The 26,218-nt window shown below is 39.9% G+C and overlaps 1 protein-coding gene across 3 annotated transcripts in view; it reads right to left on the bottom strand.

Moving 5' to 3' along the window:
* The window catches only part of ANO4 (anoctamin 4), a 405,598-nt gene that overhangs the window by 164,463 nt on the left and 214,917 nt on the right, over nt 1-26,218 (bottom strand). For all 3 annotated transcript variants that reach the window (XM_011934758.1, XM_011934750.1, XM_011934766.1), the window contains 2 exons: nt 21,665-21,801; nt 18,610-18,768 (listed from right to left, as the gene is read on the bottom strand). In XM_011934758.1, the coding sequence (XP_011790148.1) occupies nt 18,610-18,768; nt 21,665-21,801 (296 nt within the window). The remainder of the gene's footprint in view (nt 1-18,609; nt 18,769-21,664; nt 21,802-26,218) is intronic.

Genomic DNA, 26,218 nt, shown 5'->3' with positions numbered 1-26,218 from the left:
TGTTACATAGGTACACATGTGCAGAATGTGCAGGTTTGTTACATAGGTACACATGTGCAGAATGTGCAGGTTTGTTACATAGGTACACATGTGCAGAATGTGGAGGTTTGTTACATAGGTATACATGTGCAGAATGTGGAGGTTTGTTACATAGGTATACATGTGCAGAATGTGGAGGTTTGTTACATAGGTATATATGTGCAGAATGTGCAGGTGTTACATAGGTACACATGTGCAGAATGTGCAGGTTTGTTACATAGATACACATGTGCACTTGGGAAAGGTTATGACAGCTCTTCTAAGTCTGTTGTATTTATCTCCTGGTGAAATGCTGATCAAAATTAGAGGATGCTGCAGGGCACCCAGCAGTATAGCCTATCAAGTGTTTTTACCTAAAGGTTATACAAAACTGTCAAGAAATGGGGCTCCTATGATTTTTTTTTTTTTTTTTTTTTGAGACGGAGTCTCGCTCTGTCGCCCAGGCTGGAGTGCAGTGGCTGGATCTCAGCTCACTGCAAGCTCCACCTCCTGGGTTCAGGCCATTCTCCTGCCTCAGCCTCCCGAGTAGCTGGGACTACAGGCGCCTGCCGCCTCACCCGGCTAGTTTTTTTTTTTTGTATTTTTTAGTAGAGACGGGGTTTCACCGTGTTAGCCAGGATGGTCTCGATCTCCTGACCTCATGATCCTCCCGTCTCGGCCTCCCAAAGTGCTGGGATTACAGGCTTGAGCCACCGTGCCCGGCCTGATTTTTAATAACAGAGAAACCTGAGAGATTATCTCAACTCATTATCACTTCCTCATTGGTATAATGTTGATATAATTACCCTCACCTACTTTATAGGGTGTGTGTGTGCATGTGAATATGTAGGTACATGTATACATAAAGTACATTTGAAAACATTTTCTGTGGGGGTCACTAGTGTGTCGCTGGCATCCATTCTCCTCTCCTTTGGGCACAGGGAAATCTGAGCTCCTTGGCCCACTAGGGTAGGCAGGAGCCATATGATGAGTCTAGCCGTTTAGCTGTGAGCAGAGGCTTGAAGTTGGGTGTGTGATTTGCCTTTCCCTGCCCCAGAGGCAGGTGTCTGGATGCAGCTTCTGTTATCTGGGTCCCCGGTCGCTGCAAGAAGCATTTCTCCTCCTCCACCTCTGCATCCTGAGATCAAAAAGTAAACCCTGCTGCCTGAAGCCTCTGAGATGACAAAGCCTCGAGTGACAGGCAGAAGCTATATAAAGCTATGGAACTGGACAAAATCACAGGAAGATGGAGACACAGAAGAAAAGGGGACCCAGGATCAAGTCTAAAAGACTAATATTTGAAGATCAGACAGAAGAGGTGAGCAAAGAGGACTGAGAAAGAGCCAATGAAGAAGGAAGAAATCCAAGAAAGCATGAGATGTCACCAAAGCCAAGAGAAGCACGTTTTTCTTAAGGAGGGAATGACTCACCACATGGAGGAAAGCTGCTGGTGAGGCCAGTAAGAGAGCAGAGATGGCATGACTGCCGGATTTGATCACAGGCCACCTTTATAAAAGCAGTTTCTGTGAAACAGTGAGGGAGAAAGCCCAAACTGAGAAATTGGAAAAGAGAATGGTAGGTGAGGAGATGGAGACGGGACACTAGACAAATCTTTCAAGAAGTTTTCTGTGAAGTGTAGAAGAGGAACGGAGTGGTCATTAGAGGAGAGTATAGGGGTCAAGGGATATTTCACCTTGTGAGTTACAAGAGCATGTTTGTAACAACTGAGAAGAGAGGAAAAATAATGATGCAAGAGAGAGAGGGGAGACAATTACAGGAGCAAAGTCCCTGAGAAGGTGAGGTGAGAGGGGATACAGTGAATAATAGGAGAGCTCCCAGGACAGCACATACAGAGTGGTGGGAGGGAAGGTTGAGGGTGGGAAGTCATAAAAGATCCTGTCTGACCGTTTTTATTTTCTATCAGAGTATAGGCAAGGTTAGCAGCAGAACAGTGTATGTGTGTGGAGGCATTGAGGGAGGTGAGGGTGCGGAGAAAACAGGTGAGAAGGTTGACTGGGGAGAGAGAGTGTGAAGTGGGCCAACTCCCCCACCTATTCAAGATCTTAGTCAAACGTCGACCTTCAGTAAGCCCCTAGCCAACACCCTATTTAAAATGACTATCCTTTTACCCTTACTGCTCTCATACCCACACTCTGCTCTGGTTTTTCTTGTGTCATATCATTTATCACCTTCTTTTATGTTTTTTTTTTTTTTTTTTTGAGACAGGTTCTCACTTGTTGCCGAGGCTGAATTGCAGTGGCGCAATCACGGCCCACTGCAGCCTCAACCTCGCAGGTTCAAGTAATCCTCCTGCCTCAGCCTCCCAAGTAGCTGGGACTACAGGTATGCTGCAATATACCTGGCTAATTTTTTGTATTTTTTGTAGAAACAAAGTTTTGCCATGTTGTCCAGGCTAGTCTTGAACTTGGGACTCAAGCAATCCTCCCACCTTGGCCTCCCAAAGAGCTGGGATTACAAACATGAGCCACTGCACCTGGCCCTCCATTTATCACCTTCTAACATATATTATTTACTTATTTATTATGTTTATTGTTCACGGTCTCCCTCACTAGAATGTGAGTTTCACAAGGGCGGGGGCTCTCTGATTTGTTCACTGATGTATCCCAAGTGCCCTGAATTGTGCCAGGCACTATATGATTATTTAATGATTGAAATTTTAAAATTGAATCAATGAAAGAAAGCAGCAAAGAGAGAAAGAAAGGGGAAGAGAGGGAGGAAGAAAGTTACTTAATTTTTATAGAGACGAAGAAAGCAAAAGTACCAGGCTCACTGAGCATTCTCTGGTACCCAAGTGAGACTGGTATGATGTAAAGTGAACCAGTCAGCATGTTTTTTCCCACAACATTAAATCACTCAGGTGTGGGCATGAACAAGATGCAGTTTAACCAAGGTTGGGGCTTTGCCAGGCAAATAAGTCAAAGGAATAAAGGCGTGAGAGAATTCAGGTGCTTGTAAGTGGTCATGATGATAAACTATAGAATCAAAGCTAAGTAATGAGGGACATGAAACAACGATTTAAAAAACCGGTTGGGGCTGGGAATGATGGCTCACACCTGTAATTCTATCACTTTGGGAGGCTGAAGTGGGCAGATCACCTGAGGCCAGGGGTTTGAGACCAGCCTGGACAACATGGCGAAACCCCATCTCTACTAAAAATAAATACAAAAATAATGTCTCAGTTTATTTTGTGTTGCCACAACAGAATACCTAAGACGGGGTAATTTATGGAGAAAAGATTATCATTTAGTTCATGGTTCTGCAGGCTGGAAAATACAGGAAAGTAGCTGGACTTGGTGGTGTACGCCTATAATCCCAGCTACTCAGGAGGCTGAGGCATGAGAACCACTTGAACCTGGGAGGTGGAGTTTGCAGTGAGCTAAGATCGTGCCACTGCACTCCAGCCTGGGCAACAGAGCAGACTCTGTCTGAAGAAATAAAAGTAATAAATTAAAAAATGGTTGGGATAATTCAACAGCACGCTTATTATCACAGTCAATATACTCCCCAATGACATTTTTGGACTATTTAAAGCCACTGACCATGGTTTGGATATGGTTTGTTTGTCTCCACCAAAACTCATGTTGAAATGTGCTCACCAGTGTGGCTGTGTGGAGAGGTGGGGCTTTGGGGAGGTGTTTGGGTCATGAGGGTGCTGCCCTTTTGGGTGGCTTGGTGCTTGCTCTCACTCTGGCGAGACTGCATCTGTTCCTGCAGGAATGGATTAGTCCCACAAAAGTGGGTTGTTATGACACCAGGATGCCTCCCAGGTTTTGCCTCTTCACATGTACTTTCGCTCTGACCTTCTGCCATGATGTGATGAAGCACAAAAGCCCTCGCCAGAAGCTGAGCAAGTGTTGGTGCTGTGCTTCCTGCACTTTCCAGCCTGCAGAACCAGGAACTAAATGATAATCTTTTCTTCATAAATTACCCCATCTCACGTATTCTGTTGTGGCAACACAAAATAAACTAAGACATCATTCAAAGAAAGTTTCAGTTCCAAGTATTTAAGAGTTTATTTAGAACTCTCTTTCCCTAAAAAGAGTTATTTTAAAAAAGGCATTAAGGTACAGCTTTGCTATATATAAATGGAACAAGAGAAAAAAAGGAAATGATAAACTAAAATTCAGTACTTAATTGATGGCTTAACTGTGTTCTGTCAACTAAGCAAAACATTATGTGACATAAGGAATCAAGACTAACAGTTTTTCACTCAAGTGGAATTTCTACAGATAATTGCAGTTTGGGGAAATCCTCTTGAACAATCAGAAATAACAGCGAACGCCTCAAACAGGTTACCCTTTTATAACTATATGATGTTATCCATGAGTCACTGATAAAGGACTAGATTTCAGAAGATTCTCATTAAGAGTCTGAGAAACTGAATCAAGGCAGCCTCAGATGACGGCCAAAGTGATTTACTGCTACACAATCCAAAATAATATTCTGGTTGAACAAAGGAACCTACAGACTCAGGAGGAAGAGAGTCCCCAAGAGGTGACATAATGCATTTCTGAGACGCTAATGGACAGGAGGTCTCACCACATGTACTTTTCTTTCCTGCCTGCTGGACTGCTAAGGTCAAGGAAAATCATGTGTAGTGTAGTTTCATTTTTCTGCCTGCTCTACTCCTGGTCTTCTAGAAAACTCTTTTTAATTTCAACATGTGTAGAAAAAAAGAGAGAACGAAGAACGGAGCTGAAAAACAAAGTACTCTAGTGAGCAATAACACCTTCTTGGAAGAAGATCCAAGATGATCTTGGCTAAGTTTGCAGGTAATGGCTGGTATAGTTTGTTTAGTAAAATCCTTGGCCTGAAAGAAATTGGCATTGAGATGATTCTTATTTACATATGAGTACAGTGTGATGGATTTGGTTGTAAAGAGGCTAAATGATATTTGGTTGCAATATTTTGGAAAAAAATGACTAAAAAATGCACATCTTTCTAGCTCTGTCATTAAGGTCTAGAAGAACAATTGTATCTGATGTCAATTATGTTCCTGGGAAATTGCTAAGTGAGCATATACTATGTGAAAGTCAAGATGACATGATGAACCAGACACTGTGCTAGGGACTAGGGAGAAACCTGTCCAGCCCTCACGGGATTCACACTCTGTCTGGGAAGCAGAGGTGCACAGAGGAGCCCTGAGGCCTCAATCCAAAGTCTATCATGCCATTGTTTATGTTGTTTCCCATCTGGAATGCCATGCCCTTCTACTTTCTGGCTTTGTGAATATCTAGTCATCCTTTAAGTCCCAGGTCACCTCTCTTAACCTTCCTGAAATCCCTGTGCAGAGTATGAAATTCCCCAGGGCTTCCATAGAACTTTTCAAACTGTATTCTATCTGTTTCACATCTGCATTCATTGCTAGTTAGTGAGCTTCTCAAATACACTAAGCATATTGTGGCAGCTTGTATTTTCCAAAGATGGCCCCAACATTACTGCTTATCCCACACATCTTCTAGAACCTTATGACTCTCCTTCAAGAGGTGGAATCTATGTCCCTTCCCCTTCATTCTGCCTTTCCCAGTGGAGTACAGCAGAATAAATGCTTCCAGGGCTAGGTCATTAAAGTTCACTTTTACCTTGTTCTCCTAGAACCCAGCCACGATGTCATCAGAAAGCCCAGGCAGCATGTGAAAAGGCCCACAGCTCACAACCCTGGATGAGCTTTCAGCTGACAGCCAGCACCAACATTCCAGCCACGTGAGTCAGCCACCTTAAAAGAGGGGTCCTCCAGACACTAGTAGTGCTGCTCCAACTGATGTCCCATGGAGCAGAGGGAAGCTATCCCTTCCAAGTCCTGCTCAATTGCAGATTTGAGAGCAAAAAGAGTGACTATGATTTTAACATACAAGTTTTGGAGTTGTTTGTTATGCAACAATAGATAACTAGAACACTTTTTTTTATTCTCCAGTGCCTGGCACAGTGCCTGGAACATAACAGATGCTCAATACGTATGTGCACGAGGATTGATACTGTATCACTGTAGGGGCTGGATGCGACAAAGGGAATCTTCTTTAATTCCTCTGTGGGCAGTTATGGTGGAAGGAATTTTTAGCTTGTCTTTCCTTGTTGCTTTTCCCTCCCCTGCATCACAAACACAAGGACATTTCCACAGGCAGGCTTGTGGCTGCTGCTGACTGTCCAGTTAAATATTGGGTCTCAATGAATTCTGCTATGCTTTGAAAAAAGACAGTTGCCTAACGTTAGCATCAGGACAAAGACGTGGGTTTCTGGGAGGAACTCTGACTGTGGGCAATTTACTCAGTCATGCCCATGTTAAAAAATAGAAATAGCTGCTCCTCCGTCATCTCAAAGGCAGGTGTTAGAGTTCAGACCTTACAACTTTTAAACCATCTGAATATTACAGAGATGGGGTTAGTATGGCCTCAAATGAAGGGACAAGGGGCAATCTGTTAGGAGGGCTGGTGACTGCACTATACTGTTTGTTGTCACCTTAGCACCCCCTTCTGAGGTGTCCTCTGCATTGCTGAGAAGCTGGGACCAGAACCTGGTTCTGGTTTCCCAGAATCTCCTTCTCCACAAAATTCTGGGTTAAAGTATACAATAATGGGTGCTCAGATGGAAGGTGGGAAAGGAGAGACTGTTTCTCAGGCAGGTAGTTACAGGCAGATTTGAGGTTTGAAGCAGCTCCAGATAAGTTTTGAGAATCACGTGCCGCAGTCAGGCGTTATTGAGATCCCAGTGGCTTCTACACCGGCATCTGAGACCTGCTGCTGTGGTGCTTCAGGCTGAAGTGATGGGAGGTAGATTCCCTGACCTCCACACCCCACCTTTTAAGTGGTCTTACAGTGTTGTGAAACTCCGTATTGAACACTTCATTCTCGGAGGACACAGAGTGGTTTTCCTGCACAACCCCAAATGAAAGAGGAGTCAAGCAGTTATAAGTACTAGGGAAGAATTTTAAAGAAGAAACTTTGGGTTTCTGGATAGGCAAAAGTGAAGAGGTAGCACCCAGAATGAAGGTTCAACTGATTAATGGAAAAGGACAAGTTAGGGAGGTGTTTGCAACCAGGTCAGGTCGGGCCTCTCCAAAATCCCAACATGGCTCATGCACTTGATTTTTTCCCCTGCTCCGTGCCCTGTAAGAGTTCATTCAGATGCAAACACCAGAGTCTATCTCTATCCAACAGCCAAATCCAGCTATTTCCCCTGTTTCCATATACCCCCATTCAGTTACTCCACTTAGTCTTCCCACACCCATGCCAGCCTGCATCTGGGTGCACAAGACAAAGGAAATCCAGCAGTGGGAAAATTCCACAATGCTTTAGAGAGTTGGGTTTAGAAATGCAAATTTCAATTTCTCTTTGTGCTTAGTTCACCCATTATCATAGAGAATTTTCTTGAACTCCTGAAATGAAATAGTGACTCCTTCCCAGGATTCCTATATATTTCTCCACAATACCTATTACATCTGATATATTTATTCAAGGCCTCCCTTCCTTCAATAGTAGTAGATATTCATCAGACATTTGATGAATGAATGAATGAATTACTTCATCTGGAAATGGAGTCATTAGATACTACAAACTGCTCTTAAAATATGCCTAAGACACAACAGGAAGTGAGCTAAGCCAGGGCCCTTGCCTCAAGAGGCAGTGCTGCATCATCACTTTTGCAACTAAGGTATGTCAAGTTCAATTAATAATACTCAGCTTACACTTCATCTTTTTCAAATTTTTCACTTGTAAGGGTTATGAGCAGGAGATTGTAAATGGATTTACAGTTCTCCAGGCTGCTTCAAAGCTTTTAAATCTCTCCATGCCATTAATGAATAATTAGTGTCATATTCATGATATATACTTTGCATAATTTTCAACAATTTAACATCACATAGCAAAAACAGCAGGAGCAAAAATATCACAAAGAAAGGACTTCAGTTCCTTTCATAAATATAATACGATGCCCACATTTGGCACATAATGATGACAATGCGAAATGTGCTTTATATCAGAGAAGTTAAATTTAGACTGCTGAGAAAATCTTTTAGATTAAGTAAGTTTCTTTTTGTGGGATGACAATAGTTCATAATATGACTTTAGTTTCTCAGCTGTGCCTTGTATAATGGGTGTTTTTTCCTTTAAAGTTGGTCTGTCTTGACTGAAGTAATATGCATGAGTCATATGAAATATGTGTTGATTTGGAACAATTCTTTGAGTAAATCAAGATAACTTTGTACTGGTCATCTTGACCTGGCAACATAAATGTTTTGATTAAACTTTGTTTATCTAAGTAAGCAAAAGCAGTTGAGGCGATAATGAGGCCCTTAGATCTTTAAACTGGTCTCAGAAATTAGAGTAAGACTGAGAGGAAAAGGAGAGAGAGCACCTTCTCTCAAACCATCACCAATTTGATAAAATTGCCCTAACAAGATGAACCAGCAAGAATACAGCCCTGATTCTATAGACTGCTATGGGGCAGTGGTAGGTGGACTGAGTCCTGGTGATGAGGTGAAACTTATCATTCTCTCTCTTGCCATCTACCAGGTCCTTTCAGCTTTCCTGAGACACACAAGGACTCTCAGCCCAAGAGGTGACAGGGTTGAGTGCCTGAGCTTCAGGAACAGGATGACCAGGGATTGAAGTCACTCCCTTCTTTATCAATACCATCAATATCAACAACAGCCATGCATTAAAGTTGTCAATATGTCCAGACTCTTTCCTAAGCATATTGTAATTTATTAACTCATTTTGTACTCATAATAGCCCTTGAGATAGGAATCATCTGACACTTAACAAACAAAGAAACTAAGGCACAGAGATTAACAGCTTTACCCAGTTACTTAGTAAGGGGTGAAGTAGTAAGTGGATCTAAATCCCAGCTGTCTGACTTGAGAGCCAGTCTTCACATACTCTATTCTTCCCCTCAAACACACAGGCCTCTTTTCTGATTCAAGAGTCTGATGTTAAGAGTGCTGAAATAAGCTGGTCCAACATGGATAAAAGAATGGAAGCCCTACCCTCTGGACACTACAACAAACCATATAATGTTGGACCAAGGGTCAAACCCAGGGATTCTCAGCTAGGGATGATTCCTCCCTCCCCCGACACCAGGACATGTGACAATGCTTGGAGATAAGTTTGGTTGTCATTATTTGAAGGAGGTGCTACTGGCATTTAGTGGGTAGAGGCTAGAGATGCTACCAAATATCCTGTAAAGCACAGAAAATAGCCCTCTACAACAAAGAATTATCCAGCCCTAAATGTCAATAGGGTCAACGTTGAAAAACCCTGAGATGAATTGACTGTTGTTACCCAGACTCAGATGTGAAAATCAGCTATCCACAATATTTTTGTAGCAAACTCAGGATTCCACAAGCTAAGCACTGGTCTTTGGAATATAAAAACCAGTAAGACAAAGTCCCTCTCTCAAAAAAGAAGAGACATGTGTCCATGTGCTCTCATCGTTCAGCTCCCATTTATAAGTAAAAATAGGCAGTATTTGGCTTTCTGTTCCTGCGTTAGTTTGCTAAGGATAATGGCCTCCAGCTCCATCCATGTCCCTACAAAGAACATGATCTTGTTCTTTTTTATAGCTGCATAGTATTCTATGATGTGTAAGTACCATATTTTCTTTATCCAACCTGCCATTGATGAGCATTTAGGTGGATTACATGTCTTTGCTATTGTGAATAGTGCTGCAGTGAACATACATGTGTATGTGTCTATATGGTAGAATGACTTATATTGCTTTGGGTATATACCCAGTAATGGGATTGCTGGGTTGAATGGTAGTTCTGTTTTTAGTTCTTTGAAGAATCTCCACACTGCTTTCCACAATGATTGAACTAATCTACACTCCCACCAGCAGTGTCTAAACATTCCCTTTTCTCCACAACTTCGCCAACATCTGTTATTTTTTGACTTTTTAGTATTAATAATACCATTCTGACTGGTGTGAGATGGTATCTCACTGTGATTTTAATTTGCATTTCTCTAATGCAGTGATATTGAGCTTTTAATATGCTTCTTTGCCACATGTATGTCTTCCCTCAAAATGATTACACTAGCAACATGGAATCTTTACCTTTTAGACATAGCATCCTAAAATTAGAAAACAAATTAAAACAGAAGAAATTCCAATGTGTACTTGTTCTCTCTTCACTTGGTCAAGGACCCCCATGAATTTCGTGTTTGCTGGCATCTCAAAAAGGGCTGTCTGAATACCACAGATTTGGCAGCATCTCTACTACTAACTCAATACCAGTGGTAATGTATGCTGATGGTGCCTGGAATGACCCTCAGCCAAACGGGCAGTGCCTACCTCCCACCACCTCTGCAGACCTCAGCCAATGACTGACTGACATGGGGGCCCGTGTCTGAAAAGTGGACCAGCTCTATGCTGCACCTGCTAATTACCGAGCTCCCCTGTGGGATCAGGCTGAAGGTCACTACCTTCAGTGTCCAGCTGAGGCCACACTTTTGGCTTAGCTGTTCTCTTCTGCTCCTCTCACTTCCCTTTCTCCTAAGACTGCCCCACCCATCAACAACTTGAAGAATTCTCACCTCAAGTTCTGCTTATGCTTAGGAAATCCAACCTAAGACACAAGTTAACAGAAAAGCCACCTCAAGTGTGGACTGACATTGGTAGCTCCTGAAAGACACTCAAGGAATCTCCAGGGCTCTGAGGTTCAGAAGAAAATCTGCTTTCTTCCTTCTTTGGTTATGACTGTCCTAAATTCTCCTTTCTCTTCACCTCAACTTGAGACCCTTGGTAATACATGTGTGTGACATATAAGAAGCTTGAGTGGAGTGAAGTGGAGATTATTGGGTGAAGAAGTCTGATTTTCTTTCTTTTTTTTTTTTTAGACCAGAAAGCACTAGAGGACAGAAATCTGGGTAGTGCACATAGTCCTGACACTGATTTATTTGAGACACTCATTACCATGTTTTCAACTGTGAAGGAAGGGAGGACACTGTCATTCTTGTATCCTCGGAGTTCTGGATGCCGAGAGAGCATCTACAGGAACAAGTTGGATGTGGCTGCAGTATAGAAATGGGGATGAAATTAGGGGAATTTGGGCAGGAAGCCTACAAGGGCAGAGAGCCATCTGCATGAGATTAGCTCTTTAAATAGGGAAATCTTTGTGAAGATTTCCCTTGAATGGGGTAAAGAAACACTGGGATGGACCATCAAATACAGTTTTGTTGTTGTTTTTCTTAAGCTCTGAATTGATCTATAACTTTATACCCAGATGAATCGAAAACCAAATCCTCTCCAAGCAGATAAACATCTGAACCTCAATCATGCTAAACTTGTTACCAAATGTATTCCCAGTTCTTCCAAGAGCATTAAAGTATAAATCTCATTAATGCATACACAGTAACAACATATGACCCGCCGACGTTGCTATTCCTAATGGTTGCATTATAAAGGATTTATAAACTGTATGAAAAATTTTCTTAAAGTTTACCTTGAAAACTATTCTAAAGTAAAAGTGTTAACACATTGTATTTAGCTGTTATGATAACAGTAATGATGACAATAATGTAGTGTACTAAATGCTTACCATGTAAAAGGCACAGAGATAAGCACTTGATATAAATGATCTCATTTAATTAAAATAACCCATGAGATAAATCCCATTATTAGCCTCATTTTGCAGATAAGTTAACTTTTACAAGGGCACACAGCTTGTAATGGTAGAACCAAATGAACACTCAGAATGTCTGATCCCAGACTTTTAATCACTGTATTAATTACCTATTGCTGCATAATAAATTACTATAGGCTTGGAGGCTCACAACTACACATATTAATTATCTCACAGTTTCTAGAGGGTGGCAGTCAGGCACAGCTGAGCTGGGTTCTCTGTTTTAGGGTCTCACCAGGCTATGATGTAGGTCTTGCCTGGGGCTGTAGTCTCATCAGTGGCTCAACTGAAGAAAGACCTGCTTCCAGGATTCCCAGTTATTGGCAGAATTCATCTCCTTGTGGCTGTAGGACTAAGATCTCTGCTTGTCGCTGGATGTCAGCTGGGAGTGACTCCCGGATCCTAGAGGCTACCCCACCTTTCTTTGCTATGTGGCCCTCTTCATAGGCTGTCTCACAATATGGTAGCTTACTTCTTCAAAGCCAGCAAGGAGGGTCTCTCTAACACCAGTCTGCTGAGATGAGATCTTATATACCGTAAGATAATCACAGGAGTGACATCCCATTACATTTGTCATATTCTACGATGGTAAAGCCCATATTCTATTGTTTAAATATAAGCCACAGTTCCCACCTGAACTCAAGGGGAAGGGATAATCCAAAGGTGTGAAAAGGAAGCAGGCATCACAGACCTTAGAGTCTATCCACCACGAGGACTAGCCAAGTAATGCAGAATTCTATCATTCTCGGGCCACCTTCACAATTTTTGTCACATTTGTCATATCATCTACAATATCTTAATTTCGTATATTTTTTTAAATAACTCACTTTATAAAATAATAATTTTACAGAAAGCTTTTATATCAGTCATAAATGGAAAACAAATATCACTTGCCATAAATAAAAGGTAGCTGAATGAATACACTGGAAGTAAAACAATAATATGAAATTTAAAAGTAAAAATTAAGAAAAAGATTGGCACTACTTTGTATTTTTGCATATATAGGCCCACTTAATCTTCATCATTTACAATAAATGATATTACCTTCATGATTAAAAATGGAAACAGAGATCCATAAAAATCTGATAAACTGCCCATGACCACTCAGCTTGTAAGCGGTTGTATACCAAGATTCAAGTCTATGGCTACTAGAGGCCAAAGTGCATAAGAACCACAGTCTGGGCAGCACTCAACTTCATTATTCACCCCAATTTTCCTTGATCCTTTACCTTTTCACAATACTACTTGTCTTCTCAGTCTCTCTCCTAACTTCTTTCTTTTTTTTTTTTTTTGTCTTGCTCTGTCGCCCAGGCTGCAGTGCAGTGGCATGATCTCAGCTCACTGCAAGCTCTGCCTCCTGGGTTCACACCATTCTCCTGCCTCAGCCTCCAGAGTAGCTGGGGCTACAGGCGCCCGCCACCATGCCCAGCTAATTTTTTTTTTTTTTTAATTTTTAGTAGAGACAGGGTTTCGCTGTGTTAGCCAGGATGGTCTTGGTCTCCTGACCTTGTGATCTGCCCGCCTCGGCCAAATTCCCAAAGTGCTGCAATTCCCAAAGTGCTGGAATTGCAGGCGTGAGCCACCGCGCCCAGCCTCTCCTAACTTCTTTAACCCTGAGATTCACCTTTACATACCAGAAATCAACACAAAATAAGGGCAAAGAGCAAGTATGCTTAGATTTTAATACTGGCTTTATCTCTTACTACTTATGTTGCCTGGGACAAGTTACCAATGGTCTCACCTGTTAAACGGGAATTATAATAGTAAGTGATTAATAAATGTGAGCATAAAAATATTGATAATGTAATTTGTATCATAGTACAGAGAAGTATCCAAGAAACTCAACCTCAACTGTGTACCCATATGCGCTCACACATGTGTATGTGTGTGCTAACTGCAGTTGCATTTTTCACTCCTGAGAGATGAGTGCAAATAGAAACAATTTCCACAAATTGTATTGTTTGTACATTTCAGTTTTTAAAGCTTACTACATTTTATCTCTTTTGGGGGCAATGTATTTGAGTGGGACTGGGTGGGTATGGGGTCTCGGAAGCACAGTGAAGAGTTGGCCTTACCAATGAGTATGGACAGGACACCCTTAGCACTGCAGAAAGGTTGCATCTATGGGCACAGATGCAGATAGGTAAGTCCATGCAATGAGAGACACTTGTGGTCATTCTTTTCTTATTGCTTCAAGGATATTTCTCTAAAACTTCTTCCTCCACTCTTCCCAACATCAATTTTCCATCTCAAATATATAGTTTTTATTGGCATGAAAATATGTATTTATTTCTCGCATCTAAAATAGAAAGAACTCTTTTTTGACGCAACTTCATACTCCAGTTATCATTCTATTTCTCTCCGTTCCTTTACAGTGAAACATATTGAAAGAACAATTTATATTTGTTGTCTCTGTATTTTCTCTTCCCATTCTTTCTTGAAGACACTTTAATGAAGCTTTCACTCCCAACTTCTCCACCCCCAACTTCTCCATTGAAACTTCTCTTGCCCAGGCCACCTAAACCTGCCAGATTGCTAAATCCAATGATTAACTTTCAGCCTTGATCATACACACCCCATCAACAGCATTTGATACAGTTGATTCCTCCGTCTCTCCTGAACCACACTCTCTAGATTTTCCTTCTAGCTCCTTGGTGACTCCTTCTTAGTCTCTTCTGCTGCCTCCTTTTTATCCTCCAAATTGTAACACTAGTGTTCCCCATGGCTCAATCCTTGGACCTCTTCTCATTTTGATTTGCAGTTACTCCTTTGGAGATCTCATTCAAATGTGTATCTCTAGCCCAGATCTCTCCTTGAATCCCAGACTCTTCTATCTTACCCAACATCTCCATTGGGATACCTCAAACTTAACAAGTCTACAATCTGACCTACTCTTTTCCGTACCCCTGTCTTCTCTCAACTTCTTAGCTAAATAGCATGTGTCAGACAAACAGTCTGTGGCTCTTCTCTTTTACACTGCCCATTCAATCTATCTTCAATTCCCATCAGCACTACTTTCTACTCTTTTCATCTTCTTCTCTTCTATGTGCTTGACCAATTCTTGCATTTCTTTCCTGGATTCTTGCAACATATCTCCTAATTATGCTCCCTGCTTCTGCCCTTGCCACCTCCACCTCCCACAGTCTAATCTTACCAGGCAACCCGAGAGCCCTTAATAAAACAGAAAACAGCTCTTATACTTCTGCTCAAATCTTTCCGGTGGCTTCCTATGTCACTCAGAGAAAAGCTAACATCCCCCATGACCACTAAGGCTTCCAATGCCTTGTTAGTATAATTTCCCACTATTCTTCACCTTGCTCAGTGAACTTCAGTCATACTGGCATCCTCTCTGTTACATGAACACCCAGGCATGCTCCATCCTGTGGAGCTGCTCTCTTTGCACTTGCTGTTCTCCTTCTGTGGAAAAGAGGTCCATTTTTTCTGACTTTTATAAAATTGCAAGCCCCTCTCAACACTTCCTACTTTACTTTTTTCTCTTTAGCACTTACTGATACTTGGATATATTGTACATATTTTTTGCTTAAGTTCCAACAAGGCAGGGATTTTTTTCTGTTTTATTTGTTGCTGTTGAGACCGTAGTCTTTAAAGGAACGCCCGGCATAGAGTGAGTGTGCAATAAATATTTCTTGAATGAAATAACCATCATCAAGATGATATGATTTACCTAATTATATTAGTTTTGTAATGACTGTAATGATAAAGGTCTTCCCCAATGTTTCACATGATTCTAAAGCAGGAGGGTGCTCCGTTAATACAATTGCTACTCATAACATTCCAAATAATTTCAAGTTAACTCATCCTCTTACTAGTTATACAAAGGAAAAGATAAATGTCTTTTTGATGACAGTGATTCCAAATAGGTACTCAAAGATCGATAATGGACATAGAATTAAAAATGAAAAAAATCAAAAATAGAAAATGTTAATTAGTAAATACGAGCTTACTTTTAAGAAGGGAATCAATTTTAAGTGGATAGATACTAAGAAGTAAATCACCTGGACTTCAATGATATTTGGTTTGAGAACTTCGTTGTAAATTGCTTTCTCTGGGCTATCATGAAATTTGGATTGCCGAATATTAAAGACCCAGGGTACCAAAGCAAGCACTTATCTGTTGACTAACCAGCCTGCAGCAAAGGTTTTAAGAAAGATTGAACTTGACTATGTCCTCACTTTTATCATTAATTAAAGACTATCCTAGTTGTGTTTCTTGAAATCCAATGTTAAAGAGATAAGGATGTTAAACTGTACTAGAAAGCCTGTCTTTGTCTATTTGGAAACATAAGCCTCTGTCTGTGAAACATGTTTTTCATAATTGTTGGACATCATGACAGCAGCTAATTAAGAAGATACTAATAATTCATAAAATGTACATAGTGTCAAATGTTTCGGATGTACAACGGTCCCTGGGGTGTTTTTTCTTTTCCACCCTTAACTAAGTTATTCATTTTATGTCCTATAAAAGGTTGAATTAACTCCTGGAAGCTGAAATCGCCATTAAAATGGTCTTTCTGCTGTAGCTGTTTATAAAAAATCTGGATTTAAATAAAAGTACTTCCAATGGTTTCTAAATTTAATAACATGATGTAGATCCTTCATATAAAAATTCTGCCATTTATTATGAGAATAAAGGATGAAGGTTTGTTTATTGTTCAGCCAAGGGATATTTTCTTTTAATTATTTGTGGCAGGGAAAAATTAATTTATCTATAAGAGAACCTGCAAAGGCCCTTTTCTTGCTCAGCTGACTAAGGCCATGAAGATTCAAAGCAGAGCTGGGAGGCTGCGTGAGAGACAAATTGCACCACTTATGCAAAGCCAGGGCAAGACTGGAGCCAGGCAGCGGGAGAGGTCACTTGTGAAGAAGGTTCCAGAAAGGGGAAAACCTAGCTGTTTGTAGTGCCTAAAAGATTGCAGAAGAAAGGAGAAACGTGGAAGGTGATGCCCAGAGAAGAACTTTTGAGGGAAAGTGGAGAGGGGAGAAATGCTTAGATACATTTTTATGAAGTTTTGCCATACAGTGATAATTCCCTTTTTCCAACTGTTATTTTTTCCAGAACACATTAAAATAAATACTTGTAAACATTTTAAAAAAAATTCTAACAAACAAAATTATCTTGTATATAGACAAAATTGTACAAGCAGTCCATCCTTCACAGCATGGTCCACACTGTACTGTGCAGCACAACTGTACAACAGGCAGAATGATCCTCCTCAAACTTTGGTAGCTGAACACTGCAGTACAGGTGATGCTTTAGGATACACAACAGGACATTTTCCATCACTTTAATGTGCACTATGTGAAAAAGCATTAGGCTTTTTGAGTTCTAACTAATAAATCATGAAATAACATTGAAAAGATCTATACAGAAGAAGCCCTAGGCCTGTAGAGAATACTTATGAAGCTTAAAATATAAATCTTGCATTAATTGAACAAAGCTATCTAGTTTTGATGGGAATCAGAATTTTGACAGAGTCAGAATGGGTCAGAGGGAGGCCTTCCATTATTTCAGATTAAGTAGCAATTCAGATCTTTTATTTCTTCATATAAAAATTCTGCCACTTAGGAATGAGAATAAAAGATGAAGGCATGATTAAGGAGAAAAATATGAATGTGCTATTAATGTTAAGAAAAAAATGTAATTGTCTTACTGAGACAATTTAGAACTTAAAGAGTAAGATTTATCAACTATACACTCAGTTTGTATAGGAAAGATTTTCTGGAACTCCACAAAGGTGGAAGAAACAACATTTTTAATTATGTTTGTTGCTCCAAGGAACTTCTAATTAAGATGGTCTTTGAGAAAGATGGTTCTACTTTCCTGAGAATAAGAACCTGTTTCCTTACAGCCACATTCATCTCACTATTTTTCCAATTCTCTTGGAGACATTCCAGAAAAATGCTGCTTCTGTGTTATAAACGTTCAAGAGCTGAGGTCAGCCTAACAGATCTGAAAAAATCCCATTTATCTGAAGTGTCCCAAGACCAGATAACAAGTATATGCATATTATGCTTCTAATATTTGATACCTTGGCACAACTCGCAGGTTGCACAAACTGCAACAGCATCATACCAAGAAAAACTTGGATGTCTGACTTCAAAGATCTATCCCCTCAGCCTTGAGGAGCAGAATCAGAAGTAAACATCTTAAATTGCCAATATGTTATTCTTATTGACTATGAAAAGCTCCAGAAGCTTTGCACAATGTTTAGGGAGAAGCTGAGAAGAGTTACATAATTCAGTTAACGGGCCAAGTTCTACAAATGTGCACAGTATTCCTGGGAACGCCATAAGCCCATCGTGGATTACTGTCAGAGGCCTGGCTGGCCTCTTGTACATTCCTTACTTAGCTCTTTCTTGAAGCTCCCCATGCAGAGAAGGAGGGAAGGGGAAGAACCAAACATTGGTAAGGTCACTCTTGGGCTTGGGGACCTGAAAAAAATAGCCTGAATGTCTCTTAAAACTGGAATCATTTTTGTAAGTTCCAGCTGCTTTTGGCCAAATTGGCCAAGCAGTCTCCTCTGGTGTATAAGGATGCCCAATCTCATGACATTTCCCGAAATGTAAAAAGAGCCTCTAGAGAGAGAGACTGCATTTCACTCAAAGTTTTCTTTAATCTATGCGAATAGAACCCTCATTTACATATATGGAGAAATGGCAGACATAGTAAGTTAGATAAAGAATCACACTTTGAAACAATCCATTTAATTGAAATAGAATATTTTGATTTTCATGGAATCATTTGGCATTAAAATTATCTCAAAAGCAAACTGTGCTGTGAAAGTCTAAATGCTAGAACATTCCCCAAACGCTGAAGACTGGAAACTCTGACCCAATGAAATGTTTGGTTAACACTATGACTACTTGCTTATTTCTTATTGCCTCTTAATATGAATAGATATGTACATATTTTTCTCAACCAAGCAAACTATTTACCTCTTTCTCCATTTGCAATCCTTCTGCTCTAATATTTCTTTCAAATACTTCTCTCTTTTCAGTCTGGGGGTTGGATTTTCTGTACACAAGGATGTAGTCAATTCGACACTTCCCATCTCTAAAGTAAAGTCCATTTGATTTGTTTCTTTCTGGCACTGTCTGCACACAAAGAGAAAGGGACCAGTTTAAGTCATTCATCAAACTAAGGTTCAAGTGAGTAATGTTAAAGAACAATTAAAACTAAATAACTTTTTCAGGTCAGGTGCAGTGGCTCACGCCTGTAATTCCAGCACTTTTGGAGGCCAAGGCGGGTGGATCATGAGGTCAGGAGTTCAAGACCAGCCTGGCCAATATGGTGAAACCCTATCTCTACTAAAAATACAAAAATTAGCTGGGCATGGTGGCATGCACCTGTAGTCCCAGCTACTCTGGAGGCTAAGGCAGGGGAATTGCTTGAACCTGGGAGGCAGAGGTTGCGGTGAGCCAAGACTGTGCCACTGTACTCCAGCCTGGGTGACAGAGTGAGACTCCATCTCAAAATAATAATAATAATAATAATTTTTTCATTGTGTTCAATTACATATTCATTAGTGAAAAATGCAATTAAGAGGAAACAAAATAAAAATTGGAAGAAGCATTGAGTTAAGTGGGCAAAATGTGAAACACCTAAAAATACTGAGTGTAGCCAAGGATGTGAAGCAACTAAGGACTTTCATATTCTGCAGGTGAGATGAGAATGAAAATTGATATTCTCATTCTGGAAAACACATTAACATTATCTTGCAGAACTGAATATCTGCGTAACATGTAAGCCTAGAGAAAAATTCTTGATAAGGCAAGTAGGAGTCATGTATATGAATATTCATAGCAATATTATTTGTAATAGTAGAAAAATGTTTAAAGTTGGAGTCAACTCAAATGTCCATGAACAGACAATAAATAGATAAATAAATTTTAGAAAGTTCATTTACTGGAATATTATACAGCAGTAAAAATGAATAAACTATAGTTGCATCTAACAATAAAAATGAATCTTAAAAACAACACTGATGAAAAAAAAGCAAGTCTCAGAAGACTTTATACCACATGATATCATTTTTCACAAAGCATAAAATAAAGTAAATCTAAGTTGTTAAGACTACAAATCTATGTGGTAAAACTATCTTTAGAGCAAGAGAATAAAACACAATAAAATTTAGAAAGATGGTACCTCTGGTAGGGTAGAGGTAGGGGATGGAAAGTAGCTTCAGTGGTTTTAGGAATATTCTAGTTCGGTGTTTCTTTTTTTTTTTTTTTTAACCCACAACAAGAAAAACATTCTATCTTTGTGTGCATATATGTAAACATACATATACATAATATGAGACAAGTTTCACAAAACAATTATTTACCCTTTCTATTTGCATATACTCTAATATTAATTTTCCAGTCCATTAAAAAACAACTAGAGTAGTAATCTACAATTAGGTTGCCACTATAATTTGAAAAATAGCATTCTAGTTCACAAATCAGATGGTGGTTCCAGGTGTTCATTTTATTATTACACTTTGTAACTTACATAGAAGTTACAAATATTATTTTGCAGTAATATTAAAAAGTAAAGAACAAAAGGAATAGATTGAATTTTCATCCAGGCTCTTCAGGCTTGCTGTACAACATTGAAAGAGACCATCAACTACGGGCTCATTGGGCTGGAGCCAAACTTCTCAGCCTAATAGGTTTCAAAATTACGTCTATAAACCCAGCCAGGTGAAAATGGTGGATTCTATCTTTTCCAATGGTAGTATGAAGAAGGCAAACATGCCAGACCTAAAGGACCATTGCTAGAGACCACATTCTTGCACAAACCTTAACCGAAAAAACATCTCAGCTGGGGGAATGGAATGACCATGTACCACGTCTTGGTGTAGACATTTTTGGTGTAGACATCCTCACTGACTATGTTTTGGCTTTTACATTAAGAGACACTCAGGAGTCTACCTGAATAAGCACTTTAGTAATACTTATTTGCCAAGCAAGAAGGCTGTCCTGTGAATTCAGCATATTAGCATCTGCCTTCAAAAATGGCTTCAGCCAAGACATCAGGAGGGGTATTGGCTCCAAGCAGAACAATGAGTTGTACCACCTTCAGCAAAGCCCTAACATTTCTGAGACTGATTCCTCATCTGTAAGTTACAGGGATGAGACTAGTTGCTGTCTGAGGTCCCTTTCAAAGTCCATTCGTTATGCCACATTATGGTATCCAAAGTATCTGTGCGAACAGATAATAACAGAATGAGTTTTTTCTTAAAACGAAACAAACAGAAAAAAATGGAAAAAGAAACATGGATAGCTGCGTGTGCTATTTGTGGGGTGAGGTCTGCAAAGCTTGGTAAGAGTAAACAATTTTCTCTATCCCAGGTGTCATCCTTTCAGTAGTTAACTAGCTCTGGAATATAAAAAGCATTAGGAATATGAAACAAATAAATTACTCTGATTTGGTGTGCCTATTAATTGTACCCGAGCATGTACAAAGGAAATATGAAACTCTATTGAGACACAACCTGAACAAAGGGGAATGCCTCCAACAAAATACTAATTTTTCCCAAATGGCACACAAATAGATGGGTCCATTTACAGCTGCAATGAAGTTGCCAGCTTACAGAGGCAAATGGAAAGTCAGAGAGGCTTTAGACAACACAATCAACTGAAGGTTGGTGCATTTTAGGTCACCATTCTACCTACTGGGGGATCTATACAAGGAAGCCCATCCCTGTAAAGCTTATTTTGTACCAGTGGGAGACACTCAAGAATGCAGGCTATCCTAAAATGATAGACAGTTTAAAGAAATGATAGGTTTAAGAAAAACTGAAACTTTGTTTTGAGTGTAGGTAGATTTAGGATCCTTGAAATATGCTTAGACATGGGGGATGTCAAAGGAATATAAAACCTATCCCTTGTTTTATAAGAGCCCACAGTTCAATGAGATTATGACTTTAAACAGTCCATTGGAACATGCTTCATAGGTTCCTGCTGGGATCATGAATTACATTTGTAAGAAATCATATACTCTTACCTCTCCCCCGGCTTCCAATCTGCTGGCATCGTCTGAAGTACTAGTCAGGTTTCCAGGGTGAAGAAGAGAATCGTCATCTTTGCAAGGACTGCTGACAGCTTCTAATTCATCAAAAAGAATATTGACATCCTTGGCCACTAGAACCAAAGTAAATACATTATAGGGAGGGTAAAACTCTGGGATCTTGAAAGCAATACTAAAAGAGAAAACATCTCCCTTTGGGTTCATATTTTCCCATCATTTCAATAACACTTTGAATGACAGGTATATTATTTCCTAAAAGAAAAGGATGTCAGACATAAAACATGATTGACCAAACAGTGTATTCATTAGGCAAGAGCAAGGAAAATAAAAAGCAGAATACCTCTGTAACGTAAATATAATTTGTCTTTCATGATAGCAGGGGGTGTTAGATTTGTTTAGCTTTCCTTTGCACAGTTGCTTAGCATAAGGTACTTTGATCTAAGCCTTCTAGGTTGGAAAAGGGTTGGAGATGACCTACACTTTTAAATTTTATTTTATTTTTTCATTTAAGTGTCGTACAGCTTGCCAAGTGAACCCATAAAAGTGCCACTTGCACTGTTCAGTAAGAACTGCAATTTTTTTCCTCCTTTGTTACTTCTCTAAGGCAGAACAGAGAAAATCTAATGCAATAATAAAGCATGCAGTTAGATTTTCAGCCTTTTTTTCTTCCTCTTATCCTGAATTGAAATAATCAAGTGAGCCATTCAGAAGCTCTCTCAAAAGACTGTTGATGTTAATAACATGTCAATATATAAAGTGCTGTATATCACAGTTCTAGGTACAGACTACCACGTTCAAATGCAAAGTGTCTTACAGCATGCCAGAAAGTTAAGTTCATCACCAGCAGAGGAAAGATTACAATGCCAGGTATGGGTTGAGTCCCTTCTTTTTTATCCACTTCAATTATGGGCCAGCATTGCAGTTCACTTTCTCTTTTGATGCTTTAAAAATGGCTGAGGGTTTATAACCAGTCAGAAGCCACTGCACAAAATAATTCATGAGGGATTGGGTTCTTCTTACCCAAGCTTGTAATAGAGTATTCATTCTTTCATTCAAAAACATTTTAGAGATGTGCACATTGTGTGTCAGGCATAGAGCTGCGTGATGATTGCACCTTGGTAAATAAAAGTGACCTGGCTTCCTGCCCTTGTGGCAATAACTAAAGAAAACAAAGACATGCAAATTGTGGTGAATTCTCTAATGAAAAGAGCAGAGTTTGGATACAGAGAGAATAGAGATGATCTACTTAGAAGAGACGACTAGGTATAAAGCTATATCCAAGCATGTGATTTTAGGCAACTCTTTTAGCTTTTCAAGTTTTTCATCTGTAAAATATAATGGGCATAGAAATAAAATTAACATTTATTGCTAACTGTGAGAGGATGAATTATGACCCCCCCACAAAGGTGATCTAATTCCTAGAACCTGCTAATATCTTACCTTTTATCACTGAAAGGATTTTATAGATGTGTGAAACCAAGGATCTTAAAATGGGGACATTATCTTAGAGTATATAGGTAGGCCTGATGTTAATTACAAAGGTCTTTAGAAGAGGGAGGCAAGAAGGCCAGAATCAGAGAGAAAGATTGGAAGATGCTATGCTGCTGGCTTTGAGGATACAGGATGCGGCCACAAGCCAAGAAACTCAGGTGGCCTTTAGAAGACAGAAAAGACAAAAAAGCAGATTTTCCCCGGGAGCCGCCAGAGAGGAGAGTCTTGACTTTGGGACTTCTGACCTCCAGAAGTATAAGATAATAAATATATTGTTTGAGGCCACTAAGCTTGTAGTCATTTGCTACAGGACCAAAAAGAAACTAAAACAATGTATTATAGGATTTTAGAACTATAAGGCTACAAAGAAAAAAAATCATGGCCTTTCCATACAGCCAAGGGTTGTAGCACCTATACTGTGCTAGGTGCTTATGGAGAGGAACTAACACTTTTTGAGGAAGAGTAACACGTCCAGTGTTTTGGAAGGTGTCAAGATCAAAGACAACTTCCCTGACCACTGGATGTAAAAAGATCTCCCTCCCATAATTATTCTCCTCTCATTGTTCATTTCCTTCCCAGCACTTAACACAATCTGTAATTATCTTATTTGTTCACTTATTTATTAGACTTGTTTACAGGATGTTTACCTTATTACAATGTAAGTTCCATAGAGCAAGGACCTTGTCCGTCTTGATTGATGTACAGAGGCTCTGGCACAGAGTAAGCCTTCAACACAGAATGACAGAATGATGACCTTAAGATGGTCACAATGTAATGATACCTGAGAGCCCTTTTCCTCTAACATTCTATGGTTCTGGGATTTTGCATATGATTTTCCTAACATGATTCTTATTCACAAGCCAGGACTCCACAGTTTCAAGTAATGTGATTAAATTTTCAAGCATACAGTGATTAAATTAAATTTGAAGTCAATGTTGATGAGATTTGAACAATAAGATAAAAATATCATTTAACCAGTCAGAAGACCTGCTCCCTATTCTGAACACTGCCACTTAGCTGTATAAATATGTGCTTCTGTTTCCTCACCAGTGAGACAGGAATAGCAAACTTCTTTCTCAGGGTGGCAACGAGGATTAGATCAATGTGCACATCAGCAGGGTGGCTGACACATAGCAGACCCACAACAAATGCTGATTTGTTGATTCTAGCTAGACTCTGGGAGCTTAAAGTGAGTATTTTGGTCTTATCAATATAAAGAGGCAGAAGAGATATTTACAAGTTGGAATGGTTGTTATGAGAAATGGTTTGGGATGAGTTGTGGGATAAAAGGGAAACTAATAAGGACACTGAGGTTCATGTCTAGGTAACTGGCTCATACTAACGAGAAACTCTTGATATATATATGTATCCCCCAGGCTTTTGCCAAAGATAGAAAATACCAGGTCATCTTCTATCAATATTACTTTCTGACACTGGCACAATCAGTTCAACAATGCCCTCCATGTCCATGGTTCTCAACTGGGACCAATTTTGTCTTCCAGACCACATTTGACATTGTTTGGAGATATTTCTATTGTCATTACTGGGGAGGGGGGACAGTGAAAGTGGTATTCAGTGAGTAGAGGCCAGGGATGCTACTCAACATCCTACCATGCACAGGACAGCACCCACAGAGTGATCAAGCCCAGGATACTAATTAGGTGCTGAAGCTGAGAATTCCTACTCTTCATGAAAGGCCCAAGGGATTTGATTCTAGAAGCAGCAGCTAACTTGGGAAAGGGAGAGAGCTCTTTCTTTCCCATCAGAATCACTGTCTGGAAGTCATGGGGCTGCTGCCACTTGAGCTCAGGAAAATCAGTCGGTCATGGCGATCTATCAGAGAATAGGTGATATTAAGCCAACCTTATCGCCTGCCAGCCACTGAGTATCTTCAGCAGAGATTAGATAGTCTGCTGTGAGAGAATGCCCAGCTGAACCCATGGTCAGTAAGAAGACTCTAGACCATATAAACACTCCACAGGCATAAAAGCCATGTGCCCTTCATCCATATTTCATCACTGTTTCTGATATTATCAGCTATAACTACAAGGTAAGTTTTAGAAACAAAATAAAATCTTTGATTCAAACTTACATTGATTCTCTAAGAAGAAAAAAGCAACTCTCAACTTTCAACGTTAACCAATTTTTAAAAATAAATTTTAATCAATAAGTATTTATTCAGTGCCTACCACGGGCAGACACTGAGCTGAGCTAGGAAACGGGGCTGAAGTACTGGACATCCCAGGCACGGCCCCGCTCTGAGAGTTCACTGTTCAGTCAGAGCAGGAGTGAGGCCTTTCCATCCATGGGCACAAACATCACAAAGATGCTGTTCATCCAAACAGGGTCACTTGTGAATGAATCCCATCACCCATCACCCTCCTTAGACTTCTTCTCCTAAATAGAAAAATGTTCGATAATTATTTGCCTGGTAGAATCTTGCTGTTAGGTTCATTAAATGAGAAAGAGAGTCGAATACTCTGAGAAGTCCATTAAGAATGACAAGAAGGATGGGAGGCAAGGCTGATTCAACATATGCAAATCAATGAACGTAATCCATCACGTAAACAGAATCAATGACAAAAACCACATGATTATCTCAATAGATGCAGAAAAGGCCTTTGACAAAATTCAACAGCACTTCATGCTAAAAACTCTCAGTAAACTAGGTATTGGTGGAATGTAGCTCAAAATAATAAGAGCTATTAATGACAAACCCCCAGCCAATATCATACTGAATGGGCAAGAACTGGGAGCATTCCCTTTGTAAACAGGCACAAGACAAGGATGCCCCCTCTCACCACATTTATTCAACATTGTATTGGAAGTTCTGGCCAGGGCAATCAGGCAAGAGAAAGAAATAAAGGGTATTCAATTAGGAAATAAGGAAGTCAAATTGTCCCTGTTTGCAGATGACATGATTGTATATTTAGAAAACCCCACCGTCTCAGCCCAAAGTCTCCTTAAGCTGATAAGCAACTTCAGCAAAGTCTCAGGATACAAAATCAATGTGCAAAAATCACAAGCATTCTTATACAC

The sequence above is a fragment of the Colobus angolensis genome, unplaced genomic scaffold, assembly GCF_000951035.1.
Source record: "Colobus angolensis palliatus isolate OR3802 unplaced genomic scaffold, Cang.pa_1.0 Scaffold10, whole genome shotgun sequence".
Taxonomy (NCBI): domain Eukaryota; kingdom Metazoa; phylum Chordata; class Mammalia; order Primates; family Cercopithecidae; genus Colobus; species Colobus angolensis.
This window is presented reverse-complemented; position numbering and strand designations above follow the sequence as displayed.